Source organism: Genypterus blacodes, unplaced genomic scaffold, assembly GCF_046128005.1.
Source record: "Genypterus blacodes isolate CSIRO-AG114 ecotype Tasmania unplaced genomic scaffold, CSIRO-AGI_Gbla_v1 ptg000032l_1, whole genome shotgun sequence".
NCBI classification, from domain to species: Eukaryota; Metazoa; Chordata; class Actinopteri; order Ophidiiformes; family Ophidiidae; genus Genypterus; species Genypterus blacodes.
The window spans coordinates 4,033,649-4,053,922 of record NW_027466845.1 but is presented as its reverse complement, the minus strand read 5'-3'; the positions used below and the strand labels follow the sequence as shown (position 1 = coordinate 4,053,922).

The window sequence follows — 20,274 nt, the reverse complement described above, 5'->3', positions numbered from 1 at the left end:
ATAAAAAAAAAGCTGCAAAAGTTAAATAAAAAACAAATAAACATTTAAACCTGGGTCTTCTCTCTGAACATATTGGGTACAGTCGGTCACTGAGTGAACTTGAACTCCTCACCGACACGCGATACCTGCGATGATTTGCGTGCAGACTCCTGCCAAGGACCGTGAACGCCTCTTCCCCGTACATCTTTAAACTCACAATAGGCTCGTTAAATATGTAATTTAGCCCTTCACATAACAGAGGCTCTTTCACCTCTCTGTAGCTGCGTGTGTGTGTGTGTCCATCCCATTGACCGACCTGGCCCCCTTCAGAGTGAGCCAGGGTGCCATATGGTCCGATTAGGCTCACCAGGCCGGTGCAACCATGGAGAAAGCTCACCGGCATCACAGGAGATGATTAGCAAGGTGGAGCGTTCAAAGGCTTTTGTTACGGCACAGACTTCAGTTACATCTGTGTCAGCAGCCCCCATTGTCCCACTCCACTCAAATTGGGCAATTTTCTTGTCTGTCAGCTGATTGTTTGTTGCCTTTCACCTCCATATTTATTTTTTTCATGGGACTGTTTGTTTGCTGTAATAAATAGAACCCTTCGATTTAATGAGATTAACTCAAGGCTGCAATAAAGACAGAACTGGCTGAAGCTTCCTGTGATGCAGCAAGAGTGTGTGACACTTACAGAGGCTGTGTGGCCACGCTGGCTGGCTTCTTTTGTCCTCAAGCAGACCTTGAAAAAACAAACAGACTGTATATTTGAATTAACACTTCATGCCTTATATGTGGAGTAAGTGTTTGAGAGAGAGAGAGAGAGAGAGAGAGAGAGAGAGAGAGAGAGAGAGAGAGAGAGAGACACACACACACACGGAAAACATCACAAACATTGATGTTGGACCGGGAAGTAGCTTGAATGTAGTAGTAGTGTAGCTACTTTTGTAATAGTGTTGTGGAGCCAACTACCTTATTAAAAGAAAAGCTAGAAAATGTATCTACTTTAAAACAAGAGTAGCCTTAAGTATGAGAGCTTAGAAGCTTCCAAGACCTAACGGGGGAAACTAGTGGTTGAAGGAGAACAAAGCAGGAACTTTACCTGCATCTCAATGTGAAGTACGAGTCCAGCAGTGAGTTAGTGAGGAATTCCAGATGTTCCTGACGTTCCAGATGTTCCCTCCATGCTTCTCCCACACCAAACACCTATTCACATCCTGATTGGTTGCGTTGGCAGGTGGGGCAGGTAGCTTGCGACAGGATACATGTGCGTGTGTGTGTGTACACAGACTGAAATATGAATTCATTACACCTGGAGGCTTGACAGACCTTCAACCTACAAACTATCAACAGATCAAATACACAAACACACCAACATATTGAGGGAAGTGTTTGATATTTATTAGACCTTTCAGACTTTAAACGAAACTTTAAAAACACACAGAACCCTTTGTTTGCCTTTGTTTCTGACAAGGATTCATCACATGATCATTTCTAAAATGATACGGACGTCAAGTAAAACCTAAAGTTGATTCAACAAACAGTGGGAGCGGTGCAGCTTCACCTCTGAATGCTGAATCAGGGCTTTTCGCACATGAACTGAAATAAGTGTAAGTTGTGCGTTAGTGACAGAAACGACCTGCATGTCATCGTGTCATGTTACACCAAAACGAGTGAAATGAGATTAAGTTCCACCTGTTTCTGATACAAATCTAATAGAAATGAGCGTCAGAATATGGAAATGAGACAGAATAAGGCAGATTGTTGCGCGAGACTCAAAAAGATGACATCTGTAGGAGATTCTTCCTCACTAAACAGAATCCTTCACATCCCCCGCTGAGGCCTCATTTGTGCGTTACAGACTTGGCGGCACAATATTAACAGAAATAAACGAAACCTAAATTCAACTAAAAACTATAAATAGCTCACATAGCTGCACACACTTTCCTCTGTAAACGAATCCTCCTAAAGATAAGTCGGCCGATCTCAGATGTGGCTCCCGGATCGTCCCTGGTGGTCAAAGCGGAGTCTCGGGGCTCTTCTGGAAGTTCACCACAGCTCTCTTGATCTGCTCGTACGTCACAAACATCACGATGTTCCAGGAGCCCAGGCGAAGATATGATGGCACAAATCTGCAGGATGTGTCAAAATGAAGATGAGTCACAGAAACAAAAGTACTTCATCATAAATCTATTGTACCTTTAACATAGGTGTGTGTGTGTGTGAGGAACGTTTAGGGTAGCTAAGTAAGGACTGAGTACTTACTTTAGTATCTTACTTTAGAGTTTGGATGCTTTCAAAACTAAATATAAACAATCCATCAGTCTATCCTTCCTTCTTTCCTTCCTTCCCTTTATTTACATTTGGCAGACACATTTATCCAAAGTGCCAAGATTTGAATACAACCCAGTCTGACGAGAACAACAACAAGACTTGAGTGATTCTTCCAGCAGCTGCTATTATGAGATGCTCTCTTCTTCTTCCTCTCCTCCTCTTACCCCTTATAGAAAGACGTGGCTCCCTCTTTCACCAGCATGGTCATGGCACAGTTCAAAGCACCTTTGTACTGTCCAGGTCTGGAGTTCATGTAGCGAGTTTTGACCACATCCACCGGAGAAGCCACGATGGTGGTGCAGAAACCTGCGGCGAAGGCTGCGGTGAAGTGGCATGGCATATTATCTGTCAACAACAACAACAAGGGACATCAGTTAGAAATGGAGATGCATACTCATGCAGAATGGGAACAAGTACATCTGAGTGCTGTGCTACTCCATGATTTCCAATTTGTGATACGTTCAACTGCTACTCCACTACATCTCAGAGGGAAACTAATATTTTTTACAACTAAATTTGTATTCTAAAGAAAGGAAAATCATTTATTCCTGTTTTGAGAAATCTGTTCTGTGATCTTTACTAACCCGTCATCAGGTTGCGCTTCAGGATGAGCTCTTTGATGATGTCATAGGTCACCAGCTCGGAGCAGTTCACGATGGAGTTACGAGCTATGTTTGGCAGACAACCTGGAAAGACAGGTAACGTTCTTGTTATTGATTGGCAACAATGAACACAAATGTGATCACTCTCCTGTACAGTCCCTTACCTTTCCAGAGGCCTTTAAAGCCTTCTTCCCTGGCGATGGTCTTGTAGGCGTCCATGGTGCCGTTGTATCTCTGCACAGTGCCAGGCGCAGGCTTGCGGACCTGAGCCTGAAACCTCACCTTCACCACGTCGGTGGGCTGAGCGAAGGCCACGGCCATGGCCCCCGTGGTGGAGCCCGCCAAGAGACGAACCCCGATTCCAGCATCTGTGACAGAGGAAGACAAGTTAGCCTCATCTGACACAAACTACAGAGGGATTAATAGACAATACATGTGTAAATGTGCTGCAATATTGACTATGAGGATGAGAACTGTCTTTGCAAAGCTTGAAGTCAACATGTGCATCTACTCTTTGCCTTTCAAACTGGTGTAACCGGTTACGTGCAGAGACTCAGTGAGCAATAAATTTCAGTGTGATTGTAATTGCTGAACTTTCCAGAGTTTGATGTCAACACTGTTGACAGATGATACGGTGCTGCAGGGCGCTAAGGTTCGCCTCGGGCATTAAGTCATACGAGGCATCAGAATTCTGACTAACGTCCTGAAGGTTGAGTAATTGTCATAGACGGCGTTGAAGTTACCGATGATGAAAACATTTTCTCTTTCACTGAGTCATGTTGTGGCCCCATGGTTGAACAGTTCCTCCTCAATAAGCACTTGAATGTACTCGTTTCTCATGGAGCCTTCTGTGGTTTAGTCGGACATATTAAACATTCTTCAGCTCCACAACAAATTCTTAAAAACCTGAAATCACAGCATTCACTTTGTCTACTTGTTCTCGGTTATCAGCTCAGTGGAGTTAAAGTGAATAATTACACAATATTTTACATTCTGCTGAGGAGGACCGGGTCAGCATCCCCATCACTGTTTAATTAGGATAAAACTAAGCACTTGAGTACATACTGTCTGATCCTCGGGTGTAAAACTGCTTCATGGAGTCGTACAGGCCGATGCGGACCGAGGCGAAGCTCATCTGTCTGTGCAGACCGGCCACCAGGCCGTTGTAGAGGCTCCTCGCCCCCTCGGTCCTCACCATGGTGATGATGGTGCCGGACACACCTCTGTATCTCACCGTCTGGCTGTCCAGAGAAGCCTTGGATTCACCCTGAATCTAAAGGAAATGTAAACACATGAGAAAGGGCAGTAAGAATGCAGCACCTGATTCTGCAGTAGGGTCAATTAAGTTTCAAGTGATTTTAAAGGTATAGATTTGTATAATACGAACTTTTTATTATAAATATTTATTATAACTTAGGGGATGTTTACTTCTGTAACATGAGTGATTCTTTAGAGTGAATTCTGACACATTTAAGTCCCAATCATTACAATGCACAACTTGAAGAGTTAATATTTAAATTGAACAATGCAAACTACTTTTTCCAAAGTTAGCCTCCATAAAAAAAGACCTGGCAATAGATAAGAGAGTAGTAGCAGATGCCAAAGCTTTATGTAATGCTTAACACTTTACATAATGGCCCCGAGTGTGTGAGCGTGTGTATGAGTGTGTGTGTTGCAGCACGTTAGAGAACAGCGCGTCCTGCTGAGCTCCTTCCTAACCTGCAGCCTGACTTTGGCTGTGTCCAGGGGGAAAGTGACCAGGTCGGCCACACACGCAGCGGTCCCGGCGGAGAACACCTTCACCGCGGCTGAAGGAGCCAGGTCAGCTGCTCCCACAGCCACCATGATGAAGAAGAAGAGGAAGAAGTCCGCCCAGGAGAGGGATCCACAAAAGATACACCAAAGCTACAATTGTGAGTTTGTGAAGACGGTCAATGCGCACAAAGGGACAACACCTCTTCCCATGTCTTAAATAAAAAGTTCCCGAGGTTCCAGGTTAAATCTGGGTGAAGGTTAACAACACATGTCCTGTCATCGCGGTCCCGGGCAGATCCTGGAGCTCTGCGTCCCCCCACCGGGAGCGTCAAGTCTCCGGTAGCGAGTGATCCGCGCACTGCAGTCCTCCGGCTGCCATAAAGTGATCGACACCGACGTGTAAGTACAGAGAGTAAAACAAGGTAAAAGTCAGGCACAGAGCTCCGGAGCCTCTTATCGCCGGTTTGCCAGGCTCATCAGTGCGGAAGCGTCAGGTGTCCAAACACGAACAAAGTTTAACTCTGTGACACCAACGAGGGCGGATCTCTGATGTTGGGCCCCGTTTGCAGCCGCCAGCCAACTGAAAACACCGTCGGCATTTCAAGTAAAAACATGTGAAGTAAAAGCAGACGAGATAGAACTCATCACCATCATTTTAGTACAAACGCATGATTGGATCGAGCCGGAAATGGCGATCACGACACTGACACATGGCGTCAGTCCCGCTCCCAGGTTTTCTATTCTGCCATCACGTCTAATTGCCAGCACCTGGTATGCCAAGTACCTGAGAGCACCACTGATCACACTGAGTACAACGTGCAGGCAATTAATGTGATGGCAGAAGAGAAGACCTGCTGGATCGCGGCCCATGGGTCAGAACTGCTGGATCGCGGCCCATGGGTCAGAACTGCTGTGGGCTTCAACATTAAGCATTAACATGAGGGTAAACTTAAGACACATTCTGCCCCTTATCTTAATTGTTTCACCTTTACTTTGTGTGCATGTAGCCTTCAAATTGAAATTCTTTGTCTCCACGTTTTCTGTGATAGGCAGTTCCATAAAGCAGCTGAGTGAGTACTTTATAATATCAATAAGCTTTCCTATAAGCTATAAAAGGTATCAACAATATTTTTCAGGCACATACTGCATGGAACATGATAGAAAGGATAAACAAATGGAAAGAACAAACCCTTACAGCATGTGTGTGTCACTGACAGGATCAGACCTGCAGGGGAGTTTCTGGGTTTACCTGATTTCCGATCGACCGGCACAATCTTTCCCTCAAGGTTCTGGCATGTAGATCATGGACCACAGACACACACACAGACACACACAGAAGAGCAAAACAACTACAAAGCAGCCAAAGAATTCAATTAGGAATTAACATTTGCAGGAACATGTCTGTATTTTGTTGATTTTGGGTTTAAAAGTACAGGCAAATATAAATCAGATCTGAAGGAGTTAAATCAGACAAGATGTGGATTCTGCAGGTTTTCTCTTCACAGCCAATAGTAAATAAACAAACATAGCTGAGTGCTGTACGTATATAAACACATTAAACATTCACTGTAAAATACATAGTTAATATTTATTTACAAAAATACAAAATGTTACATTAAATTTACATTCACATTACTGTTTCATGTTTTGGATTTAAAGAAGTAAACAACTGTGTGAGATCATATTAAACCAAAATTATCGATCCTCATTGGGCCGACCTGCAAATATCTGTGCTATCCTGGCCGTCTCTCTCTTCAGAGACACCGGGGACAAGCTGGGCCGCTGGCGACGACCTCGCTGATGGACAACGCTGCGTCCTGGGAGGCTGGGGCCCTAGAAAGATAAAAACAAAACATAAATGCAGATAATGTATTCAATATCTGGATCTCAGAAGAAATTTCTCAACACCTTACTGATGATGTCATGGCCCAGAACATCACAAACTAAAAGATGGCAGTAATAAATGCTTGGTCAGGTTTTGTATGGGCAACGTGACGTCAGGTCTGATGCAAACACAAGTGAGCGTAGCCTGAGCTCCCATCCCGTCCCAGAGGACCGTGGAGTGGAGGAATGTGGGAGTGAACGAGTCACACACACAGAGCAAGCCTTTGTTTGTGTAAGGTTTAGACATAATGGATATAAATATGTACATTCATTGCGGACCTTGAGAACAGGTCCGGCACGTGTCAGTCCCCCGGAACGTATGACATAAGCAGCCCGAGTAACCAGCTGGAGCCGGTTGATAAGGAGCTCCCACATACAGGCCCCCCGTCACATTCAGCTCCCGTCTAACTGCCGCACACTCACAGGAAGCGTTGTTGTCTTCATGACACATGACACTCGAGCCTCTAAGCCTGCGATGACAGCAAATCTTTGCATCGCTGCAGCCGACTCCTCGTCCCTGAGCCGGACACCGCCTAATGTACAGTGCTGCTTTGATTCTGCTTAATATCAACAAGCTTCAATTCAATTTATTTTCTGACCCCTCCCCTCTGTTGTTGCAGGTCTGGATCAGCTAACGGTGGGTGCTTGGACATGTCAAGCCTTATATGGTTATAATGCTGCATTCCAAATGTTTAATTCATCATTAATTCATCATTTCTAAAACAGAGCCATTAGTCAGTGTGCAGGGAGAAACACCAGCATTGTCAGGGTTAATACTGAAGGTACACCATATTATAAATCATCACCTCAGACTGAATTCCACTGTTCAACTCCTTTACAAAAGCCGCCGCCACCACCAAGCAATTAACCATCACCTTTAGCCCAGTGACAGTGTACACACACACACGCTGACTGAACTGGACTGCTAATGAGCGATGAGCTAAGAAATACCACAATCATATGTATGCAGAGCTGCCAACCACTTGAAAAGTTCCAAAGCAGCTTACATAATGACTGAGCCTCCCCTTTTCTGTGCTGCACAAATGACTTAGTTAACACTTCAGTTGGAACACAGTGTCCCTCTACTTAGCTGCCTTCTTTATGCCTCCTATTCCTATCTTATTAAACTATCTGAGGAATAAATAGAAGCAAGGAATCACTTTAAGAGCTTCCTCGTAAAAATGCTGTAAATCAAAGTGTCCACGTCACACAAAGGCATTCTGTGAGAGAGGGAAGTGGAACATAAGGTGGAGAGGGAGCGAGTGTGAATTCCAGACTGGGGAGGGGGGTGAATACTCACCGGGTCAGGGGAGGCCTGGGAGAAAGAAGGCGCTAAGCGAATGGCTCTCATAGACGCTTCCAGGTGGTGAGAGGGAAGGAACAAGTTGAGGAGCTCCACGGAAACGGAGCTCAAGGTAGAATGTTAAGAAACGATAGGATCACAGATGTACTGCAAAGACAAAATGGCGTAGACAAACTGACGTATGCCTCCTCTGCCATCAGTCTCTCTCTTACTCGGTGTTTTGTTGAAACTGGTTCAGTCACCTGCTCCTGTCACATGGCGTAACCCGATATACTGAAATCTTCTAAATGTTTTTGAGATGTTCTTACAAACACGTCTGACAACATAACTTCTTCATCAGAGCAAAATGTTGTCTTACATTCTCAGGCTCGTCTCGTCTTTCAGGATCAGACACAAACACGATTGCTCAACCTGTCCAGCAGTGACCTCGTACAGTCTAACAGCACCCTACACCTCTGCTGATAATGCTCAGCTTTTGTTGACATTGGCGGAGGAGTGTTGTGTCAGTGGTGACTTTACTTTACATAAGGCAGCGTTGTGTTGAAAGGTATAATTATGTTTATATTTGGCTTCTGAAGTGTTTCAATGGTTCGTCTGCTATTGAACAACATATCTGTTCAATGTTCATTACAGGTGTCTGTACAGCATGCATGTTCCTTAGCAGCTACAGTGAGCTTGTCTGTATAATAAGCAAGTGATGTGACAAAACAAGACAAAAACAAGAAGAAGTGATCAAGGATACGGTTGTGGGCTCGCCTCTAGACTTGGAGAGAATGGTGAAGCAGCATGAGTCACCTCTGAGGCATGGCACGGGGCTGGTGAGGCTCTGATGTCACTTGGCTCCTCTACAGCGCCGTCAGGCTCGTTTGCTTGGCCTTCATCTCCAGGCTGCTGTGTCGCTTCATCATCTGTGTCTGTGTCTGTGTCTTGCGATACAACAGAGTGATCAGAGTGATCAGAGTGATCAGAGTGATGGCATTCACATCTCTCTGGTGTGGTATTGTTGTGTTTCCTGCTGGGGCTGAGCTCTGTGATGACATCATCAGTCTGTGAGGTGAACTCTGTCCTCATCTCTTCCTCCTGGTTTGGTTCAGGCTCCTCTGGCACCTCCAGGCTCTCCAGAGAAACCAGGTCAGGGTCTGACATGATGCTGGTCCAGGGACTGGTTCTGTCTGTTAAAGAAGTGACCTCATTTAGATGCCTCGGCTCCACCACAACCTTCTCATAATCTTGGTCTTCATCATCATCTTCTTCATAGTCTTCTTCTTGGCCACCATCCACTTCACTGACTCTTTTGCACTCCGTTTCATCGCTCTCTTTTTCTTCTCCTTCATAGTTCTCATCCTCGGACAGCAGAGCTGCCTGGTGTAGGCCGTTGCCGTTGCCGCTGTCGTCGTCCTCCTCCTCCTCTTCTGAATCTGTGTGGTTCTCTGGCGTCCTGAGCGGTGGCGAGGACAGAGGAGACGCATCCTCTGGAAGAACTTCTGAAGCTCTGGGCGAACTGGGCATGTCGATGAAAATCAGAGAGTTGTTGTTTCCAGCAGGGGGAGGTGTTGAGCCTCTGAGAGAGTTGGAGACTGTTGTTTCCCAGTGGCGTCCAAATAGACCTAAATGAAGAAGACAGCAGAGGGGCCTTAGTGACTTTGCTCTTGAGGCGACACACACATTTTGTTTTATAATACAGTTGGTTACTTCATGTATCTCCGGTGTTTTATTCTTTCTTGTGTGCAAGATTCTTTCAATAACAGCATTTAACTTCAACTGAGCTACAGAAGTTGAAACACGTTCCACATCACATTTTCAAATTAAAAAACTTCACTCATTCACAATAATTTTCAGCAATAATTTGTTGGCAGAATATGACAAACTCTCTCTTTGAGCCGTCTATGCTGAAGCTGCTGAGGTCAGAAATGTGTTCCAACATGTCTCCAATAACAACTCGACAGCTTGTGACAGAAACCTGAACTCATGCCAAGTGAAGTTACCTAGAAACACAACCCTTTAAAGAGAAGTGTCCTTTCTGACCGTATCAGCAATAACACGCATGTGCACTCCGGTTGGACTTGATAAGCAGCTGACCTGTATCTGTCTCTGAGTCCTGCTGTTCCTCCTCCCTGCTGTTGCGTTCTTGATCAGCTGAAATCTTATGGCTGAAGTATCTGTGTATGTTGTCCAGCTCGCTTAGATTCTTCCTGAAAAGTACAAGAATGACACATAAATACATAAAACTATACCAAATAAGTTTTCAGTCTTTAGTCTTGAATACCTGAGTGCTGAGAAGAGCGCTGAGCTGGAAGGATTGAGATCGCCGACACTCCTGCTGCTGCTGCTGCTGCTACGCACACACTGAGCCGCCACCTGCTCCTGCAAACTCTGATGATACAGACGCACGTTTTCCATGTGGTCACTCTCACTGGACCTGTGACGGAGGAAAAGATTATTATGTACAAGTTAATGTCAGGATGTTGGCATTCGTTTTAAAATGACGCCCAAATAGAAATGCGTAAATGACGAAAGGCTAAAAACCTCTTCTGCTGGGGATAGCGGCTGATGTGAGAGGGGAAGTTGCTCTTTGGAATCACAGCTTTCCTCTGTTCCCTGAGGTCTTCTAGGCTCTTCAGGGGGGTGATTGACACTTTGAGCTGGCCGTGACACTGGCCGCTGAGGTCTGTGATGTTGTACCAACCGCACACTGAGGGGAACCCATAGGTCAGCGGGGACAGACCTATTGAGGCAAATCCAATCACTCTCTGGATCTCTACGGGTGAAAAACAAAACAGACGTAAGAAACATATCTAACCGATGAATGAACACATAATACGGGGGATCACACTGACTGTACCTCCTTTGTGCCAGACTTCGAACACGAGAGGCTGTTGAGGGTCGAGCAGTAGATGCTTTGAAAGCCTGTAATTACAAAACATCAGACTCATAAATAATCTTTCTCTTTACTAATCTACTAACTGTTTCTTTGTGAGATTGTAGCTAATGTCTATGATATGTGCCAACCTGCACTCGTGATAATGGTTCCAAACAGGACTGTCAGTGTTTGCTATTACAGGTGTGGAGACCGTGGAGTCAGCGGTGGCGTAGGAAACACAGCAGCACGGTGTCACTCCACTGAGCTCAGCTAGTGGACAGCCTGACAAGAGAAAGATGACACACATATTACAGGTACGATATAGAAAATGGAGAAAAGAATGAGGGAAAAAGTCCAGACCGTGTGCTCACCTTTCAGATCCAGGTGCATAGTCCTGTCCACTGTCACACTCGCAGGGAAAGTCTCATCCAGGCTGATTTCAGTGGGCGGCAAAGCGGCAATGTCTGGAGTGTCAAGTCTGGAGGCAATGTCTGGAGTTGGGGATTTGTTCTGGGGTTTGCTTGGTGTGCTTGCTAATTTTGTGGGTGCGTCGGCTGGGGGGCTTCCATCTATTGTTTCCTCCTCTTCTGATGAGAGCTCCTCCTGGCTGTCACTGTCCATCTGGCTGCCAACTCCAGTAGAGACCACCGCAGGGATGTGACCTGTGGTCAAGGTGATGTGCACTCTGAGGGCGGCCCCACGTAGGTCTGCTGCTGAGCGTCTGAACAATGGGTACACTCCTGTCCAACCACAAAGATTTGATTAAACTCACAACCAGTCAAAAAGCATCAATTCAATTCATTTATGAGTAATTAATAATTCCGTACCACTGACAATCAGCTTCTGCTTTGGTTTCTTGGCAAGAGAAGCCAGATCAACAAATGCTGAGCCCACCAGGCGGTCCATGTCATGAGGCCTCAGTATCTTATCCTTTCGAAATGTGACCCAGACCTGGACCTCCAACCTTTCTTCTCGAAGATACCACATCAAGGGCTGGGTGCTCTTAAGCTTCACAGTCGTAGTACCTTGGAAACTCACTGTGGCCTGGCCTTCCTCCCTTCCATCCTCCACAGTGGGGTGTTTCAACTGAGAGCAGAAGGCCTCTTGGTCGTAGAACTTGTACCTGAAGTAGCAGTAAGTGGAACGTTGAAGCTCAGTTTGGCCTGGTAGAAGCAAGCAGTGGACAGGTATCCATGCTCTAGGCATGGCAAAAGTCAGAGACGATGTCTTTGTGCTCTCTTCCCAGACTTCTTCATCCTCCAGCCTTTCATAGCCACTCTGTGTCATTTCCCAGGCCAAGCCTTCAGCAGCTTTAATGACTCTTTCCCTCTCTGAGTGATGGGAAAAATTCACTGAAACATTCAGACCTCCAACCAAGAGGTCATGAGATGGATGTGTGTCCTGAGCTGCATACACACCAAACCAGCCCCAAATACCTGTTATGTTTGGAGAAGGAAAACAGTGAGTGTGTGTATGATGAATGTGTGACGTCAAACCTCAGATCAAGCAGTGGCTAAGAGTGCAACACACCTCTAGCTTTATGAATGAGATCAACCAGGGGAATCTTCACTGCACCCAGCTTCACATCCTTGTACTTTGGTGTGTGTATTGCTGCAACAAATAATACAAAAGAAACATAAGAATACAAACCAATATACATTTTGGCACATAACTTGATCTTTAAAACTAGAGACAAAAGAGGAAATGTTTTAAAAGGGGGCAAACTGTATCACTATTACAGATTGCAATCACAGAGTCTAAACTTAAACTGCAGACCTTTGCGACTGTCTCTGTTCCAGATGGTAAAGAGAGCTGAGGCCTCCTCCAGCTGCTCAGCCAGGCTGCAGGTTTCTCCACTGCTCCTGTGTACCAGCAGATCACAGGGCACCTCCATGTGGTAGTCAAAGTCAGGGCAGAAGGTCCTGGCAACGGTGCGGGTGCTTCTCCTCTCCCGCTCAGGCAAAAGGGAGAGCTGGACCGTAACGTATGCATTCACTCCCACAGCAGCATAATACTGGAACCTCTCATCCTGCTCTGACAGGAGTCTACAACAAATGGACATGTGTGGCATTCAAGCAGTAATAACACCAACAACATTAGTTAAAGTAACAAAGTAGTTAGGCCATTATTAGGCCAGCAAGAAAAAGCTTTCCAAACAAGCATGAACCCAAATCAAAGAGGACAGGTGGAGTGATGTACCTCGCTGCTGCTTGTAGACCAGAGGCTCTGTGCACTTGAACCATGAGTGTCACAACCCGAGAGGCAGCCCCTCTGCCAGGATGTCCTTCAGGTCTCAAAGGCCGACGTTTGTATTGAATGCACACATCCAGCAGGCCTACAACAATACAGAATAGTCCCAACATCAAAGACGCTTTAAGTTTTATACCGTTTATGTTCCTTTGTTCATGTGTATGTGTGTGTGTGTGTGTGTGTACCAGAGGGCTGTGGTTTTCTGTGACTCTCTGTCCAAGGAACCAGGGGCAGGCAGAACATTTGAGCCTCACTGACTTTCTCTCTCTGCATGGTTACCATGGCGCACAGTTTGGATAGTGGAAGCATTCCTTTGGCCACAACCTGATCTCGGACATTTGGATAGTAATATCTGCAAAGCAATAGTAAATCGTCAATATGGAACATGGAAAATCATTATGTAGAGGTGTCATGGGATGTTAGCGACACAGGAAGTGATGAAGTCAATCAAGCCCAGTCATCCATTTAGCTGGAAGGTAAACACACACCTGCACCATACTTCAAACTGAACGCCCCCTCCTCCAGCCAGGCCTTGACCTGAAAGGGAGCTGAGAAGCAGCCTCTGGACAGGCACTCCCTCCGGAGCCAAAAGCACATGGGTATCATTGTGGTTGAACACTGGGTCAGGAACGCAGAGAGTAGTGATGGTACGAAATGCCTTCAGGTTTACAGCTGTGAGAGATGAGAAGACATTTAGAAGAATGAATGCAAACAAAACTTTAAGTGTTGAGTGAAAGGTTGTATCCCCTTAAATGGCCTTACTACTCTCTATGAGGCTGTGGTCCAGCTCTGCAGCAGAGTTGCCTTGCTGATAGGGAAAGGTGTACTGGACGTAGCAGTCAGCCTCAGCCCAAACTGTGGACTGCAGTGGTGTCAGCCCCCTGACCTTTTCCACTGTTATCAAGAACACATGCTCTGTCATGAGCTCTTTATGTGCCGTGCTGACCTGAGGGACAGAAAAAATGGAGGAAGCAGGTGAAAGGGACTTACAGACAACAGCTATTATTTTCGTATTCTGGGAAACAAAGAAGACGAGAGCAAAATGCTGTGAGTGTGGGGTTGCGATACGCCACACTTACCTTTGCCTGTGAATGATGCTGGTGATCAAGCAGATGGGCCGGTCTCACAAGGTGAGGCGAGCGGTCACACTCTTCACCCCTGACACGCTGCAGGGCATGTATTTGCTCTGATCGACCCATGGCTAAAATAACCCTAAGGTTTCCCTTACACCCTGAGAACACATCAATAACTGGCACGTAGCAATCCACCCCTAGAACAGGGAACTGCGCCTGGAGAAGGAGGTGAGCGATCTTTGGATCTCTGGAGAGGATAAATAAATGGATATTCAGCAGTAGCCAAAGACACACACATACATATAGCTTCATACACACACATCATTGAGACTTCACATACATCAATTCACATGAAGAAAGTGTAAAACAAAACGTTATGGTTGTGATTATAGCTCCCCCTAGAGGTTAGGTTATTAACTGCATCAAATCTGAGCACTAATGTCATGGCCGGTTACCGTGGTTGTTATACAGATGAGAATGTTTACTAAACATGACACAACATACCTGAATGACAAATAGAATTGGTGCAGAGGCAATTTAGCAAGTCCAAGGAGTTGATCTTGCCCCGAGAGTCGTGTTTTCTGCCAAACCTCGATTACTATCACGTTATTCTTCATCCTCTCCAACAGTTTAACAGTTAAGATCACAGGAGTAACCTTTGACAAAAGAAGAAAAAAGGTGCGCTCATCAATAAAACAATGACACGTTTTCATTCTTAGCAGCCATGTCAAAATTTAAAATTTTCAATGAATGTCTTCAGGCTAACCTGAACAAAGTTGAAAGCAGGGTTTGCCTGACCCCAGCTGACCACAGACCTCGCCTGCTCATCAGGCCAAAAGAGTTTACAGTTCAAATACACATTTGGAGCCTCCATGGGCCCACAGTGGAAGTTCTTTCCATCTGGCACCATGAGCAAAGAATGCAGGAGGACTTCAGGGTCCTCCTCCACCACCTGCTGCCAAGATGTTTGAGGGAACGTGTGGACGCCTGGAGAAGGTGGTGAGGATCCTATGGAGGCCTGCAGGGAGCTGCAAACATCCAGCCTGGGGTCTGCTGTTGAAGCAGCTGCCAATTCCTCTGTGCCAGTCTGAACATGTTGAGATATACGGCTGGGCTCTCCATGTGGACTGCTTGTGATATGCGAGGGAAATGTCACACTGGAAGCTTCTCTGCTCTTGTTTCTTTCAGAGGAGAAACTCTTGCTGTCTGCAGCAAGTTCTACTGACACCTGGAAACAAAGTTCCTTTAAGACAACAACAAAGGGTAACAAATAATGGGCTTGAAAATACAAATGCTCAGCTAGAATGTATTACCTTGAGAGGGCCAATCTGCTGGGTCTCACAGATCCCTTCTACACTCTGAACAGTCAAAACAAGAGAGTGACTCAGCTGCTTGCTCTCCAGCAGACAGCGCAGTGGATGAGTTGCCTCACCAATGAGAAGAGGCTGCAAGAGGAGAGTTCAGGGTTATCAATAGCAGTTTGACCCTTTCAGAGCATAAACAGTTTTGTTCTAATGGGTGTAGCAATTGATTTAGAAACTGTAAACTGCATTTAGACGATATTTACTGCCACAGAACTTTAAAACACTAAAATCAAGGAAACGACACACTTATCAAATGCTGGTCAATGGTTACATGCTGGGTTACACACTGGGACCCATCAGACAGGAAATGATGGCTTTTTGATGTTGTGACACTTAGAACCTTTGTGTACTCCACTTACCTTCTTTTGGTCGGTTTTCCGTGAATAAATCTTGAAAATCAGGTCAGTCCCCCACCAGAGTTTAACTGTTGTGCTATTGAGGTGTACAGGAAACACGTTGTGCTGCTGGAACTTCACCACTTCAATACACAGATGAGAGCATGTCAGATACCTTCACAAACCTTATTCTGGGACAGAAAAAAAAGCACGAGTCTGCATATTTAACTGGTTATACCTCCTCCTGTGACTTTACAGGAAACGGCTCGGGTCACTTCTCTATCTGGAACTTTAGTGAGACTGTGGCGACGGGAAGTGGAAGCCACAGGGAACACATACTCAACAAAATAAAAGCTGAAGAAGAAACACAGAAATCACAGGCTACTGTTAACAACAAAGGCAATGGATTTTGTTTGAATAAAAATAAAATAAAGTGCAATGTTTTGCTTACCATTTCTTGCTTAATATGGTTCTTGGAGGTTTCCCTTTACTCAAGCTCTTTCTTGGTGTGGTGTTTACGCTGTCTGTATGTACAGACAGCGAGTCGATGGTCACTCTTGCCAGTCGCATCGTAGTCAGCTTCTCTATACTCACAGGAGGATCAACACCTCGAGACTGCTCCGGCTCTAAAGGCGGGCTAGACACAATCACAATATATTAAATGTACAGGGAATGTTTTGTCTGGACAAAGGACATTACAGTGTTGGATCAGATACAGGTACTGACTAACCCACATTTGAGGATAACTTACTTTTCACTTAGCTGGAGTCCAGATTGTGTCAGCTGTTTGTCAGAGGATTGTTTACTTTCAACCTCCACCTCAGTGTCATCTGGTCGGATATCTGACATCTGCAAGAGCCATAACATATCAATATGACTTAAAACCTCTTCAAAGTAACTGTTACATTAATCTGTCTCTCTTTGAATCCTCAGTAAAGCATCTACTCACAGTAGTTTTGTAGAACAAATTTTCCAGTAGGCTCTGATCATACTGCGGGTCATCAAGATCACTATCCTCACACACACTGCTATGCCCAGACAGAGATTCGGGCAAGGATCCATCTCCCTCCCAGAGAAGCACAGATGTGTTTAAGCTGAATTTTAAACATGAAAGGGATAAAAAGAGTAAAAATAATCATTTTAGAAAGCAGAAGGTTTTATGGTTTTCACAATTTCAAATTTAGGGCACACAGGCACAGCTACCTGCCGAGGAGCAGATCCGCAGCTATGTTTTCCACATCCAGGCCAACACAGTCTGAGGCTGCAGCAGCATCATCAGGGGGCTTGCGGCTTGAATCAGCATGCAGGATATTTTGAAGCAAGGTCCAAGAGAGCGGAAGAGATGGCCTGGAGAGACAGCAGACCCTTAACAGTCATCACACTGGAAGTGTTTATAAGATTTTTATAAAACATTGCCTATTTACAGTTCCACTATTTCTTTCTGGAAACACTTGGAAGGAGGCAGGATGCTGTCCTTTGGAAGAGGGAGACGGTTCTCTTTCAGAGTCGTGGCAGAGTCAACCTCACAGTTTAAGGATGATGTCACAATTGCGTCTTTAAGCTTGCTCCCACGCTCTGAAATCACTGACATAAGAGAAAATGTGATAAATCTGATGCCTCTTTTTCATGCCTCTGTGGTTTAGTAAATCTCATGAGCAGTTATGATGAATCCAACCTGAGAGGAGATCATGGACGGTGTGACAAGGTTCCTGAGTTGATGGATTTGCAGCTGCTGGATTCTTCTGAGATCGATTTGTTGTGGGCCTCTGCTTCTCTGGTGACTCTTCCCTGCCGGTGTCTTTCTGGGCACTTTGGAAATACAAATGATCTCTCCCTCTGTAATGATGTCAAAACATGCAAGGTGATCACTGAGATCAGATTTAGAAGTAATACTTAATGTTATGTCCTATAACAACAAGGCACAGGCTTATTCTCTGCACCTTGGTGCGTTACTGCCGGCTGAGGGCGTTCTGGATTGCGAGGGCCCGGTCTGTGTGGTGAGCCGTGGAGCTTCTCTGCTGGCGTCTGTGGTGGAAACTGAGCTGCATTCAGCCAAGGGCTCAAAAGCAAGAGAAACCTAGGATAAAACAAGATTAGAAATGTAATTTATTGCATTAGTACACCATCTACAGCCTCCAAACTTGCCAAGAACATTGTTCAGGAGTCTGGCATTTACAGGGAGACTTTTCATTTCATTTACATAAAATTGGCAACCAATTTATAGAGCATCTCTCTCTCTCTCTCTCTCTCATAGTAGGGTTTGGAGACATGAATGGAACGACCCTAGCACCCTCATAATGACATCTAGAATGGTGCATTGCTGTTGAGGACATAATGAGTGATGACAAAGTTGTTGAGGACATAATGAATGATGTCAGAGTTGTTGAGGACATAATGAATGATGTCACAGAGTCTCACTGTAGGCAAGAAGCTGCACAATGACAGAAATGATGAGCTTCACTTCCCTTTGTCAGGCAGCAGGTCCCTGTCAGGTAATGTATCCATTTTAATATTATGAGTGATTCATGATTGCATATAGAGAACACAAATAAATGTAATTTGAAGTGGAGACACCAGCCACTGACCAAATCTTGACTCTTACTGAGATTGGTAAGTGTATCACCGTTATGATGAAGTACTTGGCATTTAAATATGAATTATCTACTCACTTGTATCTCTCCAAGCTTTTCAGACGTCGGTGACACCAAAGTGTAAAACCCACAAATGGGATGGACGGGCGAGAGGTGGCACACGCCAGGAACCTGAGCGCACGCAATCGGTAAATGATCCGATTTCGTCAGAACTTCCAGCACCAAAGCATCCATATCTGTTAATAGAGGATGGATTTGTCAGAATTTTGAAAAGCATTGATGAGCAAAGCAAACATATTTAATCCTTTTTACGTTTACCTTTAAGATACGAGGTGAACTGCTTTGGACAGCAGCGGATGCAGAAGCGAGCTGTGGTCTTGACGGTCTTCTGTACCCCCTGTGATCCATCCCGTGGGAAAAAGTGTGTCCCATTCGACGACTCCCCCCACCATCGTAGCCTGACGAAGGTTGGAGACGGGGGCTTGTGCGCGGTCCATATCACCCTGCTTACTGTCACCCGCAGGAAGCACTGCAGCTGGCCTTCAACCAGAGGAGGGAGGCTAGTGGAGGGGGACACATCACTGGGGACTGCAAAGTGTTCAATATCAAGGCACAAACAAGGGAAATAGTTAATGGTGAATGGTCTAAGGTACGCACAAGGCACACTGTACCTCTGTTGCTGCAAATAACACACTTTATAGGCCTACAAAATATGTTGGCTGACAAAAAGCCGCAATAAATTCTTTAACCTACAAAACATGGCAATCTCTCAAAGACAACAAGGGGAACAACATCCGGTACTGATCAACAACGACGGCAAATAACTTCTGTGTATTTATTTAGTATATATTTGGTGTTTTATTAGTACAAAACGATTAAGTGTTGACATATATAGTCTATTCTGAGATTATTTAAAACAAACAGGTTTATGTTGGCTTGACAGCAACTTAGCGACTCTTGTTTGTAGCTTGTTAGCATGTTAGCCAACACTACCTTTGACTCTGCTGCCTCCAGATTTGGTCTTCAGACTTCTGTTCTTCATCCCTCTGATCGGTTAAATTGTTTCATCCGCAAGCAGTGGTTGAACACTTTAGTGTACATGGTGTATTACGTCCCAAAATACGCATTACGGCTTTAGTTACGATGTCATCATAGTATGCGCTCGTTGTTAAATGACGCCATATTTACAAGACAGTTTGAGCCGCGCGCGCATTCACTGCTGTGCCGTGACCGTTTCTGGGCAACGACGGCAACTTTTGTCGCGCCTCCGTAACCGCCACGTTCACCGATGCATTCTGGGAAATTGAGTTTTCGGTCCCTCTTCCGGAGAGGCGCGGATATTCAGGCTGAAGGTACTGCCGGAAAACTTCAGATACAGATTATTATTTATGAAGTTTTATTGTTTATATACAAAGGCACCACCATTACTGCATTTCAAGCGCTACCAATGTGAATAAAACAATCGTTTAATCAAAATAATTCCGTAAAGATGCAATAAAATTTAAAAAACACAAGTAAAAACTGCAATACAGAATGTAATTGATATAATGTCTGATTTAAATGTGAGATATTATTTTCAAAAGGAAAATAAAAGAGAATGGCAAAATCACTTCACGCAGTCTCCCTTTGAACAGCAGAGGGCAGCACTGGCCTTTAGTTCAAACTCAGTGACTGGACTTTTAATGATTGTTTTGTGAAAATAAAGATTAGAGAAGAATGATGTCCCTCTAATGTACTTTTAGCGACACACAATCTTATCAGTGTCAAGTCAGTTTCTCCTGGTGTATAAATGTTGTGTATGTATTTGGCAATTTGTCTGCATCCATGTTTGTTGTGGACATGATGGGACCACCAAGGGTGTTACGGGAAAAAATCCCTTTGAATTCTGGGAAAGTTCGGCTCCAGGTTTTACAGTGGACCTCTAAAGAAAAAGTTTCAGCTTTT

General features: G+C 44.9%; 2 protein-coding genes across 2 annotated transcripts; both read right to left on the bottom strand.

The window, feature by feature from the left end:
- Positions 1–1,358: 1,358 nt before the first annotated feature.
- Positions 1,359–5,201, bottom strand: LOC142995067 (dicarboxylate carrier UCP2-like). Its single transcript, XM_076145963.1, has 6 exons — positions 4,635–5,201; positions 3,981–4,188; positions 3,080–3,283; positions 2,898–2,999; positions 2,478–2,658; positions 1,359–2,111 (listed from the first exon to the last, which is right to left on the bottom strand). Exons 1-6 carry the CDS (start codon positions 4,758–4,760, stop codon positions 1,997–1,999), a joined length of 936 nt encoding a protein of 311 aa, XP_076002078.1. The 5' UTR covers positions 4,761–5,201; the 3' UTR covers positions 1,359–1,996.
- A 402-nt stretch (positions 5,202–5,603) lies between these two features.
- On the bottom strand, positions 5,604–19,551 carry c2cd3 (C2 domain containing 3 centriole elongation regulator). The gene is made up of 32 exons (XM_076145960.1): positions 19,324–19,551; positions 18,649–18,918; positions 18,409–18,566; positions 17,680–17,816; positions 17,415–17,575; positions 17,164–17,323; positions 16,943–17,086; positions 16,689–16,833; positions 16,491–16,588; positions 16,191–16,376; positions 15,978–16,093; positions 15,764–15,882; positions 15,354–15,485; positions 14,807–15,268; positions 14,545–14,696; positions 14,047–14,287; positions 13,730–13,913; positions 13,456–13,639; positions 13,153–13,319; positions 12,917–13,052; positions 12,494–12,762; positions 12,248–12,328; positions 11,545–12,153; positions 11,089–11,457; positions 10,867–10,999; positions 10,700–10,764; positions 10,384–10,615; positions 10,124–10,276; positions 9,937–10,049; positions 8,600–9,464; positions 7,855–7,963; positions 5,604–6,503 (listed from the first exon to the last, which is right to left on the bottom strand). Exons 1-32 carry the CDS (start codon positions 19,370–19,372, stop codon positions 6,366–6,368), a joined length of 6,537 nt encoding a protein of 2,178 aa, XP_076002075.1. The 5' UTR covers positions 19,373–19,551; the 3' UTR covers positions 5,604–6,365.
- Between the last annotated feature and the right edge of the window lie 723 nt (positions 19,552–20,274).